The 16,006-nt window shown below is 36.0% G+C and overlaps 1 protein-coding gene across 1 annotated transcript in view; it reads left to right on the top strand.

Moving 5' to 3' along the window:
• The window catches only part of KCNH8 (potassium voltage-gated channel subfamily H member 8), a 178,060-nt gene that overhangs the window by 148,942 nt on the left and 13,112 nt on the right, over positions 1-16,006 (top strand). The window contains exons 12-13 of the mRNA XM_074150168.1: positions 9,895-9,933; positions 11,648-12,003. Coding sequence (XP_074006269.1) covers positions 9,895-9,933; positions 11,648-12,003 — 395 coding nt within the window. The remainder of the gene's footprint in view (positions 1-9,894; positions 9,934-11,647; positions 12,004-16,006) is intronic.

Below are 16,006 nucleotides of genomic sequence, written 5' to 3'. Positions count from 1 at the left end.
GAATGCTGCTTTCCAATATAGTAATAACTCAGAAGGGATTCTATTTGTTACATATTTGATTATCTATTATGAATCAGCAATGGAAACAGCATGACATTTCTGGTTTTTTTAATGTGGCTATTGTCTGCACAATAAACAGTATCTCGCTTTAAAGAAACAAATCAAAGTTATCCTAGTAGCAATTCTATTGATATTAAGGAAAAAATATACATTTTTTTTTGGACAGAGTTGCTTTTAATTTTGGCAAGTGCTGTAAGGTAAGAAAGCCTGATAGAAACTTCAGTCACATAATTACTTATTGATGTGTTTAACTTTCAGAGCCAAAAAAAAAATCCTATTTCACGGGTATTACCTATGTGTTCATAATAAAACCTATGCATTGAAAAAAATCAATTTCTAAACCAACTCTTACTACACTGCTAAACTTAGTCATAATTCCTCCACCCCATTCTAGATCATAGCTCATCCTGCACACCGCAGGACAATCACAAGTTGCAAAACATTTTGATAATAAATATTTTTCATAAGAGATTTCCCAAATAATCCCAACCACCTTTTAAATAGAGAAGAGTGTTCTGCCACATTACCCAGCAACTGTGTAGAAAGAAGTGGCTTAGCTGAGAAAACTTTAAAAGCCCTACTTGGTCATTTAGAGTGGGGTTGGATAACTTTGAGTAAAATTTGGCATTTTTAAACAAACTTACATGCAGTTAAGCACCCACCTTTGTCAATAGCTTGTCTGGCAGAAGACTGTATACTGTTACTGCAGGTGTAACTCACTGGTGTTTATTGTCTGTGGCACAGTAGGTATAAATTCTGCAAAACAAGAGACCAGTCAATGGCAATTTTTGTGTTTCCATAAAAGCATTATTACAACAGGAGTAACAGAGAAGTGAATAAATCACCTAAAGCAACAGAAGTCTAATGCTTTATCTGCATGATTATTCTGAAACAAACAAAAAAAACCCCCAAACTTAGATTCCTGTTTATTATTTTTCTCTTTAGCTCATGTGTGCTTGCCAGGCACACAGAACAAATTCCCGTTGTTCTATTAGAGATCCTAACTGACTGATGGCTGCGCATCCACTGCTTTCTGCCTGTCAGCCACCATACCTCCATTTCTCCTTTATATCTCTTTTGATATGAGATGGAGTCTGCAAACTTCTCATCTTCTCAGCAATTATAGTACAGGAGTGAAGGTGATCCTCATACTATCAAAAACTAAAATAATTTAAAAACTGGGAACATATAATTCACGTTGCGACATGACTCCTGATGTGTTCACTACAGTAAGTTTCTTACCTGCCTTTCTGCATGGAGTACTCTGCAGTCAGTGCTGCTGTGAAATATTGCTCAGTGCTCTTTCACGTCTTACAAGCTGCTCAGATTTTTCGTTCATGCTTCTGGGACCACCTGGATTTTTTTTTTCCTTCTTCCCTCTCTCTCCCCTCTCCATCTTCCCAAAATAAATTGTCCTATTGCTGAACAAGGCAGCAGTCATAAAGCTTCCCTTACACAGCTAAACTTCTGTATTTCTATGAACAAGTAAAAGGATTGTGCAGCTATAGAAGGGCATAAACATTGACAAGAAAACAGAGCAGTTCCTTCACCTGTTTTACACTTCCTTTCTAATTTTAAATGAATGAGAAGCAGTTTTGGAATGAGGTTTGTCATCTAGCTCTCGGCAAGATGTTTCACAGGTCTCCTACCTGTATTCATGACACTAAGCCTGTTTTGATGGTTCTTTGGCTATTTAAGGTGGATACTAGATTCAGACAATTGATTCTGCTGCAATACCCTCCTCCCTGTGCAGTGTTACAGTCAGTCCTTCCTCCACTCCCTCAACTTGGCAATTACCTGCTTCACTCAGCGTGGGAGCAGGGCTGACCTGGAGCTATAGCGTCAGCCAGGTTTCACTCCTTTTTGTTGTCTGCAACTCATAAAGCTTGTTAACTTGCAATCATTGGTAAGTATGATGTGTGGTCCCTCTGAGCCATCAGTTCACCCTGTACCCCCTCAAGATAATCATCTCGCTATCATGTTTCTAATATATCCTTCAATATGGTACACCACTGAGAAATAATGCAATAAGGAAACATGCAATACAAAAAGGACAGACTGGTATGCCTTTTCTCTTGCAGTCTCGGTGGCCTTTTCATTTTCTTTCCTAGTATCTTTACCCGAAGATTTTTATTTTTTTTTTTTATGGTATGCTCCTGTGTCATTTCTGTAGCCTTCAATCATTCTAATATTTTTGAAAATAACAACACACAGCCACCTATGCTGTCTATTTTTGTCTAACAGTTTTTCTTCTGACCTGTGGCCATTTGCCAGTTAGAAGATCCATCTCACCACAACTTATTGATGCAATTATGTCATCTTTTCCATTAATAATCTTTTTTCTTTAATTCTTGTGTTTTTACAAGTCTTTTCCATTTTACAACTAAAACAAATAGATAATTTGCTTTAAGGATAAATCCTACAATATGTGGAATAGGCCAAAAGGGAAGAGAGGAAGATAATCCACTTAGTTTTGTCTGGGAATATATTATGTATATATGTCACCCATCTCAAAATTCCTAACCCTGTGGTCACTCTTACTTTTGGGAATGGGTTAAGAGATAGGAATTATGATGATTAGTTATATGTTATTTATAACAAGACTATTCAATGCATATATTAAATTAGGATTTTCACAATTGGACCTTAGCACTTTCTTGACCAATACAAGAATGTATATTTTACTGTAACTGGAATTAAATGGTTAAATAAGCGCCAAAATTTTACTACTTCTAATTTTAGCTTTTGAGTAATTTTGAATGCTCTCCATTCTCATTCATTTCACTTCCTGGGATTATTGCATTCTGCATCAGATTATAAAATTTAACCAGAGGGTTACATGTTGAAAAAAAAATACAGGCTAGCAAAGCAGCTTATGGATGTTTTAGATGAGGAGGGTATAAAACACTGTGTCAAACAAAATTCTAGTCAGGAAAAGCTCCTGGCTTTCAGAGTATTGCCTTGGAATCTAACCATATTTCGAGTTTAATTACACAGCGCTGACAGGTGATAACTTTTTCCAGTATGCTCCACTGTGCTTTAGAAAACCTGGTAATGTGACTTTTACAATATTAATATTATATCTTTGTCTCTACATTGGAAAAATTGGAAAATAAAATTAATCTTAATATGTCTTAACCCTAAAATGATATGAATTCAGAGGGTGGATTTTTTTTGTCCATAAATACTTTTATTTCACATTGATATAGCAACGACCCGATAGGGGCCTTAAATTTAGAAGCATTCTTACAGTAACCTATCCTCTTATTATTCTGTGTAAAGTAAGGGCAATGTATGAAGGAAATGACAACACTTACCACAATTTCTTCTATAAGAACATTGGTTCTGAAGGCACAGGCTACCTTGAGATGTAATGAACATGTCAGAGTGGCTTATATGGTGAAGTTTCTATATCACTTGTAGAGTCATTATAACCTCAGGATTCATGCTGAAATGTATGAAATTGAATATGATTTAGTCTTTGAGAAAACTCTATAATCAGTGCAACTTGAGTATCAAGTAGGCGCTCTACATGGATACAAGCATGCATTCTCAATTTTATTGAGCTGGTAGCATTTTTAGTGCAATTTTTTAAAACACCATAGAATAGTAGAATAGCTGAGGTTGGAAGGGAGTTCTGAAGATCATCTAGACCCACCCCTCTGTTCAAAGACATGAAAGCATATAAAAACGAAAACCAAAATCATTGATGTACAAATACAGTCTAAGATTTTAGTGATATAAAAATAAATTTATCAGCATATTTTTCTTTTTAATCATCTATAACTTCACTCAACAAAACCAGAGCCATAGAAGCTACCTATGTAACTAGATTTCTGCTGAAAATTCAGTTCCTACCTAAGATCATTTTTTCAATGCTGTGATAAATAATAACGATTGCTCTAACAAATATTAACATATAGAGTATACATATATAGTGTATATACAGTACAGTACTGCATATACAGTAAGCATTCAGCATTCAGGGACAGGCTACATTGATAATCACACCGTGTTCATTCCTTTCTCTGACACTAAGTTTGGTTTTATTCCACATTACTTTGAAAACTGAGACAAGTTTACTCACTTATTGAGTGTTCATGTTGTCTTCATTTCTAACCTGTGCAGAACTTCTTGAGTAACAAAACTGCCAAGAGCTCCCAAAAGCCATGTGCTCAGCTTTGCTGTATTATGCATACATAGAAAGCACAAATTGCATCTCAGGGGAAGGAAATTATGATGGCTCTCTTACTTAACAAGGTTATATACTTACTTAGACTTCTGCTGATATCTTCAGATGCCAAGACATGACTCTGCCCTGAGGAGAAATCATGCAAATCACTTTCACAGATATGTATTTCTTCCCCAAAGTTTTAACTCTGAATATGTCTAGGGGACAGATGTATGTGTGCTCAATTTGCACTTTTTTTTCTTCTGGGAGAACTGACTAGAAGTTAATCTACTGATCAAGTTGCCACCCGAAAAGAAAATATTAATTATTTAGAAGGAATGTTTCTGAGGGGAAAAAAAACAAACCACCAACCACAGAGATTTTAAAATAAGGAAACAGATTATGCCCGTCCCTGCCTTCCTCTTTGTAAGGTTTACCCTGAAAGCCAGAGAAAGCTAGACTTTCTTAAAAATTCTCCACAGATATGTTGCTGTCCTCAGTGAATCACTTCTTATTAACATATGTCCCACTGATTTGGCCTCTGAGTGCTAGCAAAACATCTGGGCAACATTGGGGATGCTTAGAAAAAGGCAATTTGCAGGTAACAAAATTAGTTGGGAGAATATTTTTCAAGATACGCTTCATTGTCTTCCTCTTTTCTTTTCAAGAGCTGCTTTCAAGTTAGAGACACATAATCACATAAAAAGTAGTATGAAGTTTCATTTAAAGATAAAGCTAACAATACAAACTTAAAAGCCAGTCTTTCACAGCATATACAGCCTCAAGTTGAGGAATTGGAAATCAAACTACAGGGCCAGTCCTCCAAATATTTACAAGCCTGCATTAAATCTCAGAGTTGCATGAAGTTAAGCATATACCTGAATATTTTCAGGAAGGGGAAGAATTTTGAGTTTTATGGCTTTGAAAGCTGTTAGCATTCATTCCTATTATGTAAATTTCTATTATGTAAATTTCTATTTCTATTATGTAAATTACCTGACTGTAATCAAATTGTAGTAATATTAAAAAGTATATCTTTTGTCTGTAGTAATCTGCAAGCTTTTCCAAAAATGCAACCTGCCAGAGCCATGTACAGTTAGTGCCAGGTCTATTGTCAATTTTAACAATTCCTCCTTTTGTCTTCTTTTGACCTTATTGAGAGTCACTTCCTTATTTTTTTTATTATTTTTTATTGGCACAGGTTTACTATGAAAGAAATATCTTAAGAGAAGTTTGGGACACTCTTTTTTTCTCCTGTTTTGGGGTGTGGAAGAGGAAAGTAAGAATGTAGGAGTAAAAACCGCAAATTATACCAGCCACACTTACTTACCATTTATTCCACACTTGATTTGGAGCAAGTGACAGAGAGGTTACATTTTGTTTCTGTGGAATGTTTTATATTTTTAACACGAAATGCAATAGATCCTGTATTGTTAATAAAACAATCAAAATGTAATTACATGAACTTAACATCCATGTTTTAAAGAAATATATGCAAAGTAAACTTTTAATACTATATATAAAAGCTCATGTGAGAAAGTATTAATTTGCATAAAAAAACCTAATCCAAAGCTAACCAGTTATTGAACACTTGTCCTAATTTCACAGGCTACAATAATTTATTCAAAAGATAAGAATGATGTAGGATAATGACTTAACAGAAGATTGCAGGGCTCATGGAAATTCACAGTTATTGGTCACCTAGGACAAAATACTGGTGACAGATCTGCTGTTCAACTCTTGCTGCTAATTCAATATATTCTATACTCCTGTAGGAAGGATCAGAGAATGCTGAAAGCATCTGCTTCCACAAAATACATTTTCTTTATCTCTCCATTAAGCAAGGAAAAGAGATAAGTATAAACCTGAGAAAATGTAGGAACAAGCCAATGAACTATAGGAAGTCTTAAAAAAAAAAAAAAGGGTAAATTGCTCAGTAAATGTAGATAGAAAACAATTATATCTAACCTAAGAAACTCTTTCAAGTGACTGACTCCTTTGTGATTTATAGCATTTGTGATATTTCATTGAAAAATTTCCTGATTACAGAAAATTGAGGCCTGAACACGTGAGGCATTAAGGTTTTCAGCAGCACAATAATCCCTTGTTATGTATTTGTATCTTTTCCATTACCATACAGTAAATTTGCAAAGAATAGAACATATGGCATGTGTTCTGGTTTTTTTTCTTCACATTGCCAATGCTCCTAAATGGGTTTTTCCCATTTCCAAATGCTGACTAAGAACATTAATATTCTAGTTTGATTTCAAATCCTTTCCCGAAAGTGTATTTTATCCTTTTGACCCCTCAGACACAAAGAATTATTCAGATATATTTTAGGACCCAAGAGTTACAAGCAAATCAATGAAATTATGTTTCTATTTTTGTTCCTATTTCTCACAAAGACAACAGGAATCAGGCCAGTACAAGCCAAGAACATTCTTTTGAGCCTAAAAATACAAATTTACTTCTCTATTAAAGATTACTGTCTCTTGACCCTGGCAAAATCTTCAGCTCACTGGCTTTCAACAGCAAACCACCAGTGTTTTCAGATAGGGAAATGTTCTTTTTGTGCTTGTAATAAGCAATGATAAAGATTACTGAATTTTTAAGCTCTATATATTAACATATTAAACAATTACGAGATTATGGCTTTGAGATTACATACATGAAAGAATTCGATATGAGTCTGCTTTTGGTATATGATCTATTATTGGTTTATCTTGTGGAATTAAATTTAATACCTGGTTTCACACGACATAAAGAGTCACCAGCATTGAAATTAAAAATTGGATTAGACCATTTGACAATATTTCACACAACTCATGCTAATATCAGTCTTTTGGGTTTTTTTTTCCTAATGCATAGCAGGGGAAATACATGTGGTTTTCTTTCAGCAGCCTTTAGACTTTTAGAGTTGTACTTCATCTTAAAAGGACTAGAATGTGAGCTATTTTGCATCCTCTGTCTTTTTGTATAAGAAAAAAACCATTTTATAGAAGGCTACACCATCACATTGCCCTACATTAAAAGGTTTTAGCAGATCAGAAACTAGGACAGCACCTCCTAATTATTTACTCTGATACTATACTTTTACAGAAATAAAGCTACGTGCATGGTGAGGTCTTAAAATTTGCAGCCCTTTGACCGGCTTTGTCCGTGTTCTTGTATTCCTTTTTGAGAATGGTATTTTTGTGGGGAGCAAAAGAAGTGAATTGCTGGAGGAAGTTTAAAAGCCAGACTCGTAAGAATTCTCTCTGGTCACAGATTAATTATCGTTTCTTTTACCAACTTTCAACTACCAAGCCATAAAGTCCAGGCCCCTGTTTTTTATGTGCAAAATACAGAGTTCAACATTACAAGCAATAAACATGGCTGCAGCGTATTAATACAGAAGCAATTACAATGCTCTTTACTATGGTTTCTGTGCTAAGGAAAAAATAGTTTATAGGTCCAGAGTTTATCCCAAAAGTATCAATTTATCCAGACTAAAATTGTCTACAGTGGGTTAAATGGGTCAGTTTGGGGAAATGAAAGAAGGAAGTCCAATAGGTAGTTTCTCACATCACCCTGTTCAGACCTATTCTTTTCTACTACTCTTCCTCCTGAGGACACTCCTTCCTCTCCATGCAAAAAGCAAACTGCCTCCAAAAATCTCTTTCCCACTCCCTTGGTAAGGTCATAAGGCAACAAATTGGTGTCACCAACCCCGTCTCCTCTGCAGCCAGTTTCTCCCAGCTGCAGCAACCAGCAAGGATAACACTGAGAGCCGAGGAGGACCCATGGGTGGCTGTGGCTGCAGTGTTGATGGGTAGTGGAGGTGTCCTGCAGCCAGGGGACAGTGCTACCAACTGGTCATGGAGCTGAAAGCCCAGCCCAGCTGAAAGACCCCATCAGGGCTGTGGGAAATGCCACCAGGACATCTCGGAGACACCCATATAATGATTTCTTTGTCTCTGTTTTCAAGATGTGCAATCAGGATTAACTCTTTACCCACATTAAAAACTACAAATGACAACTCGCTTCTAAAGCCTTCAGCAAGCAAATTCATACTTTCCGAGATCTGTTTTGTGAAGCTGCTAATGTTTAGGATTCACTTGGAGTTTTAATTAAAGCTGCTATTTAACATTCATATTGCACCTGTGCCTAGAAGCCAAGCAAACAGATGCCCTAAAATTCTGGGCACTATTGTAAATTAAATCTTCTTAAACATATGTGCAAAGTGGGCCATTAGTACTTCCTAATTCTGACTTTGATATTTGAGTACATTTCCAGTTTCCTGTTCTCCTGAATCTTAAAGGAGATGGTGTTTCTTTAATTGGCATAGATTACAGTGTGAGTTGGGAAATTTCAGTGTCTGTGATCTCGTCCTCTGCTAATATCAACTAGTACTTTATCTAGCTCAGGATGAATGCAGCAGTTATTTTATTTACATAGCCTAATTATTGCAGTTGTTCTGTTTGGTAGTTATTAGAGTGTTATTGCTAAATTTATTGATACACCTGCTACTGGTTTGGCTGCTGTGGAGCAGGATTTATGCTTCCACAAACATAAATATTGTGTATTTGTATATTATACCACTACTACTACCCTCACTTTTATTATCAACTACAAAACAGTTTTCAGATAAACCTGAAAGACCTGTGAAGAAGAAAAAAAAAGGGGGGGAAAAACTTCCCACAATTATTTTTTCCAAATCTGAGATGTGTATCTTTAGGAGTTCTGAAAACTTTTATCAAACAAATGGGGAAGTTCCAATGACTTCCAGAAAAGCTTAACCTCTTGCACCTGATTTTGGAGAAAAATAAGCTGATGCTATGAGTTTAAAACTGATGGGTGCTAGGCACTTTTTATCTTGACACATGTGTTTAGGAAAGCTGAAAATCACTTCTGAAAATTCTACCTGGCAGACTAAAATTCTCCTATAAACACAGCATGTAGGCTGTCAGAGACTTGCCTGTGGTCAAAGTGTGGACATTCAAATAAGCAACAGGCTGTTCATAACAGATATTATTCAGCAGTTCCAGTGGATTTCATTACAAGTAGTTACATATTAAACTGGCATGATTTTTTCTTCTTTTTGATTTGGTTTCTGTTTAATCCAAGAATGAAAAATATCATCGCTTGAATAGCTGTTAGACATGTTTCTCCCTCAGGATTATATTGGTCCTACTTGCTTCAGTGCCATCACTGCCTTTGAAAATTCCCCAAAGATGCTACGGTCAGTTAGTTCATTTACATGTAAGGACTAGGCTGGCGCCGGAGCTAAAGCTCCAAAGAGTTAGGGTCAAAGCAGAGCACTGTTCCTGCACTGGATTCCATCAAACCAGCACTGGAACCCACCAGGTATACATTCACCCATCTACATTCATTCACAGGTTTGGAGCCTTGACCCAACTTTTTATTAAAGTAAAATGTTATTTTTGTAGGAACTATCTTTTTAATAAAAAGTACAACTTTTTTTTTTCCTCACAACATCTGTTTCCAAGGAGTGTCCTTAGTTCAGTGCTATGTCACCATTCAATTTCAAACAGCTGTTTTATCATGAGATTCTTTTCTTGTATCATCATGTATGTTTTGGTTTAGATGTTTGTATGTTCTTGGAAGCCAATACTGTGCAGATGCACATATTTGCTACTTTTTTGTTTTGTTTTTCTTTTCAGGTAATATCAAAATTATCAAACAAGTCTACGCTATCTCAGGTATGTTAGTGACATTTTAAATATGTCAAGCTTGACTTTGAAACATACACACATTTATGGCCAGAGGAAAGCTGGAAAAACTCCAACTGACTTCTGTGGTTTCAGAACGAGACTTCAAATAGCATCCTGCAGATAGTTCTGCCACTGCACATTTTATGAGTAACAGCTTATGATCTTTTCTTCCAGGCGCTGGATTTTTGATATCCTTCTATAGCACCTGCATTTTAAATACGTGGTTACCCAAGACAAAGTTTTGAATACGGGTAACGCTCATTCTCTGTAGAGTATAGGCTGCACCAGTGCCACATCCTGTACAATTTTATCATCATGATAGCCTTCAGATGACTATTATGGTTGACAACAGTGCTATTGTATTTTATATAGACTGGTCTCTTGCCACTGTTTTAAATTCTTACCTTTTCATAAATCTTAAATGGAAAGGACCTAGTTCACTAAATCTGTCAATGCATACTAAGAGAAAAGCACACAGCAGAATTAAACCCACCCTGCAAAACATTCAGACAGATACTAATAGGGGCTTAGAACATTTGGGTAAATTTCCCAAATCTGTTTTTTTAACATAGCCAATCTTACTTCGACAGAATGTGGGAAATATGACTATACAAGCTCATCTGAGATTTTCTATCTAAAGTTAACAATGCCTTAATCAAAGTTGATTAAGAGGAGTAGCCTGAAAAAAAAATTAACAGCAACCTTTTCTTAAACCATTAAGTTGCATTTGGCTGTACCTTCACTGAGATGTGTGGAGTTTCTTAATTTGACCTGGAACCTGATTCTGCCTTATCCATTCATCTACTACCAATAAATACAGTAAGCTGTACCATGGGAATAAATGGAAGTATTTTTGAGTTATGGCCTGATCCTGACATGAGCTCCATGTTGACGTATCTCAGCACTCATAACCAGTGAGTGTATTTTGTTACCATGAAACAATAACAAACAATACGTTGCTCTCTCACACTGTGCTTTAATTAGTACATGAAGTACAGAACCTAGGTCTATACTGCCTCTAAATTGCTTTGGCTCCAACATCAAGCATTCAAATTGCATTTTTTTTAAAACCAGATGTAGCTCTGCTTTTAGATGGCACAGTTCTGAAGTTGACACTGTCACACCACTAGTGCATTAATGGGATTTTATATAAAATGAAAAATCTGCCTACTATCCCAGCAGTGATTTCAGCTACAACAACTAAGAAGGATACAGAGGACATTTGGGCTTGAGCTGAACTGGTATAAATGCTATTTATACATTATAAATGGTTCCATAAAAAGATGCAAATTATATGAATTACCAGCCTCAGTTCTTTCCCTTGGTCCACCAGGCCTCTGAGAGTGCAACATTCAAAAGAACTAGCACCTCAGTAAAGCAAGATTAATCTACTCAAGTGTACATATGGCACATGGCTTGTAAGAACTAGTCATGTAATCTTTCTTGGTAACAAAACACATTGCAGTGATTTCCCTGGCTATGTCGCTAGTGACCTTTTTAATTTGTTTGTATTTTTCTCACATATGCACATATAGCCATAGTTGAAGAGGGAAGCTATGGAAGAGTTCCAAAAGAGCTATCTCTACTGAGAAATGAAAGCAGTACTAGATGTGGATTTGTTCCAGGATAGAACAGAAGAAATTGTGTTTCTGCAAAATCAGGCTCTGAATTTTATGCTATTATGTTTTATCTGCTATTTTAGACAGAGCTCAAGGGAAACGGGAATATAAAGAAGAGACTCCCTTCAATTGTGGAAGATGAAGATGAGGATGAGGAGGGAGAAGAAGACAGCAGTACCCTTTCACCAATCCATACAAGAAGCACAAATTGCTCTCAGCAGAAGAAGGCTGGAAGCAACAAAAGCCACCTAGGGAGAAACTTGAAGCAGTTGGCCTCAGGAACGGTGCCCTTTCATTCACCCATCCGTGCTTGCAGTTCAAACCCCTCAAGAACCAAACATGAAACAGAGATTCATTACTATTCCAGAAGGAAGGAGAAAAACCTTAAGTTACACCTTTCAGCACTGACCACCAGTGGCCCACCTGACCTGAGCCCGAGGTAACAGTTATGAATGGTTGTTTTCTTCTCTATCATGTAACTCCTATTAAAAATATCATGATTGTAACACTATAAAATATTTCTTTTTCTTTAATAGTTGATACTTTTGTTCATCCCGCAGAGAAGGAAAAGTTCTTTTATTGTAGGAACTGTTGCACATGATGCAAAATGTTATAACTTTAGGACTTTATTGTAAAATAAAGTATTTCTACAAGTAAAAAGGGAAAGTATTGAGCAATTACAAAAATGACTATTTGAACAGTCTGGCTTTATGGTATCATTTTGTCCACCTATAATAATATGCATTCCCACAATAGCACTGTGAAACATTCTGAGTCCATCAGAGAGAGGGTAATTTAGAAAGTAGATGATAATACAGCATTGCTGTACAAATACACAAATTACTGGAGTAGAGGACTATAATGGAAAACTATTGCCTAGCAATTTTAGAAAATATTTAGAGCTTTTTTGCATTAGAGAAAGGAAACCTGATAAGGCAAGTTATATATAGAGAAAATATGGATTTGAGAAAACCTTTTTTGCTCTGACTTTTGACATAAATAAGAGTCATGTTATAGTTTATTGCGGTATTATTAGTATATAATTTAAAATATTTTAATTTTTTACTTCTATGTTACTTGTAAGGTGATTTCTGTGTCTTTCTAAATTGCTGCAATGTAATTAACTATCTTAGAGTTTTGGGATCAGTTCTTTACAGAAATCACAGTCACTTTTTCACATACAAGGAGCTGCAGCAGTTGACCTTCAGTTCAAGTTTTGATTTTTATAATTTGAAGTACTTTACATGTTCAAGAACTTCCTTTGTTCACTGGAGGCCGAGTGGTAGTTTCAGCAACTTGCCATTGCAAACACAAAATAGCCACAGCTTGACCAGTATTTGTTTAGCTTTGTCAAGCTACCTGTCCCTAAGGATGCATCATAAAAAGGAAATGGAAGACTATATAGAAATCTTTCCTCATCATCTTAAATTTGATCAGAATGGTTACATTTCACAGAATCACAGAACTGTAGGGATTGGAAGGGACCTTCAGAGATCATCTAGTCCAACCTCGCTGACAAAGCAGGTTCGCCTAGAGCAGGCTGGACAGGAACACATTCAGGCGGGTTTTGAATATCTCCAGAGAAGGAGCAAATAGGAGCAGGATACAAACTGACTAGTTTTGTCAATAGAGGGGAAAATGATGTTTGGAAAACCAGCTTCTACACCAGCAAAATTGAAATGCCTAGTGGATATTTTCTCATTTCTTTCATAGATCATATATGAATTTTGTTCAGGTTAGTTATGAGTAAAGGTCATTATCATTTGCATAACAAGCAGTAATTCAAGGAAAAGCTAACTTTCATATTTTCTGCTGAAATGTAATCTTGCTCATTATTATTCTGAACATATGCAGCAAGAGGTTGGCACCCAAGGCTACAAGAGAAAATGTGAAACAAGTATTGCTACGTATACTATTATAAAATTATGAATGGAAATAGGAAATAACTGCAGAATAATCCTGTTAATAGGCTGGAAAATTGGCCAAAGACATATGTGCTTTTCAGACTTTGTTTTCCAGCGAAAACACTTTCATATTATTTCCCAAGATGAGTTTAATATTATCGGACCATTTAAACTGACAAGTCAAAACCACTTTAAAAAGATCCTTAAATGTTTCCTGGTAAGTATAAATGAGAAAATAAGACCTTAATTAAGATACTTACATTTGTTTAGTGTTGGACAGCAGAGTAAGGGGAAGGCAAGATTGATTGAAATGTCCAGTCAGTGCAGTTGTGAGGTGCGTAACCACACTTTGTCAAGGGAATATGCTTTGTCTCCTTAAGGAACTTCTACTGTGGATGCTCCCTAGAGTAAGCCAACCAGAACTCTTCACTGGTGCTCCACGTTCTTTCCTTGTACACCACAGTGAAGGCAATAAAGCACAGAGACTGAATAAAATATTTAAATAGTTCTTGGCACAAGGAATAGAAGCCAGCATCCTGACTTCCAGAATACAGTCACAATCTTCCCAATCACTTTTTGGGTACTGCCTATGAAGTAGATGAGCTTCAAAAGGAAGAAAGTGTGATAATAAAGGCAGCCCAGGGAGGAGGCATTTATGCATTTGAATCTCCTCAGACCCACATGGATCTAGCCCTGATCAATTGGATAGAAGAGGTCAGATGTTAAGATGTTCTGACTTCTTGGCTTCTAGGAGTGGAGGTGTCTGCATTCAGGAGAAATTTCAGGCCTTTACAATAGCTAACTCAGAAAGGGGCGAGACTTACCAATTACTTTTGTCCCCTCATGTTTTCAGCTCGCTAGATTACGTTGCTTCACTGCCAGTTCCTTGTATATGAATAAGCATCTTGCCCATTCCATATTTTCCACATAGAAGCTGTCTTTTGGCTCTCCAGAACTAGCTATTTTTGCTAATATGGTTTCTTTTTAGTCTGAATCTTTAAACACTTTAAAGAATATAGCATCTATAAATTCCAAGTCACGTCTGAGTAGGTTTTCCCCTGTGTACTTTAAAGGCAGTTAAAATGTTAACATTTTATATAATTGGAAATCTCTACAAAAGGGATATTGGTGTTTAAAATTTGCTTTTTGAAGCAGTGAGGCCAGATGACATTAAATACATTTTATAGCAAATTTCAAACAAAGTAATCATTCAGGTTTTCAGCTGCAGATAACAGTATAGGCCAGAGCAGTTCAAACTGGTTAAGATTAGACTGAAGTCTAGTAACATCCAACTGGCATCGTGAACTCTCAGACATGACACAGAGCCCTAAACTCGCATAAAGAGTCAAGAAGGACAAGAATATATGGTATGTGCACAGAGCTCTAAGTTATATGGCTCTTTCAAGCCAAATACTTCACAGATATCTCTGTGTTGTCTGTTCTTCCTTTCTGCATACATTTCCAGCCAAGAGGTTTGCTTGAGAATATCCTTATTAGACGAAAAGTCTAATTTCCATCATCACAAAGTTATCACCATTGACTGAGAGGCCAAGAACTCTCTGCTTTAACCCTTCCAGATTAGTATTTAATTCATTTGCCTACTATAAGACAAATTCTGAATCTTGTGCCTGGACAAAACAAGAAATTGATGCTCCACGTCTGTCAACTGGTAGTTTTCTGAGTTACTTTCATTGACATTAAAACAGTTCTCTTTATACCAGAATTTATTAAAAGGAGAACAAAAAATATTCATAATTATATACTATTTATAATGTGTATTGATTCATCCATCTGATACCAGCTTCCTATTCTTTCTATGCAGCACTTGATTATTGTATAAAATGCTTCTTCTTTTATTCCTTTGGATTTCTTGACATTGCACATTGGAGGTCAACTGCAATGTATGAGCAGAAATAACTGACAAAAATGCATTTTCTAGTAGTTAGATCCAATACCAACGTAACTGGGACATTGCAGGATGGTCTACACATCTTCCTAAACCCAATTGCAAACAAGATTGCTCTGCTTGAGCTAGTCAGTTTTAACCAAATTTGAGAATACCTATTTGCATGCCAACAACTCTTTTGACTGTGCTTTGCAGAGATGCTTTCATAAATATATTATGTTCAGGCTTAGGCTCTGCCTAAGTAAGCCTAATATAAGAGCCTGACTGTTACGTGCAGGGAGATCTAAACTTCTCAGGAGCGTAGTGAAGCATCTTTAGTTTGCGTAGAAGAAAGAATAGCAACAGATTACTTTGGATATGAAAAGCAAACTATATTCAATACAGGTTTTGCTAGGACCCAGAATATACTGCAGAAGTCATGAAAATTTTGAAACTTCAGTTAATTATGTTTGGCCTCACATTCCTTTCTCTAGTAGTAAGTTTAATCTTTAGTGACTCACAACAAGTTATACCAATATAAACTTAATGTTGTGCAAAATTTACCATTGTTTAAAAATACGCCCTTTAGGAGTAATTTTGACAACATAATTATGAATATGATGTTTATGAAACGGTTTATGAAACTGCTCTAT

Source organism: Numenius arquata, chromosome 7, assembly GCF_964106895.1.
Source record: "Numenius arquata chromosome 7, bNumArq3.hap1.1, whole genome shotgun sequence".
Lineage (NCBI taxonomy): Eukaryota > Metazoa > Chordata > Aves > Charadriiformes > Scolopacidae > Numenius > Numenius arquata.
Note: the sequence above shows the minus strand (reverse complement) of the source record. Positions and strands in the feature narration are given on the sequence as shown.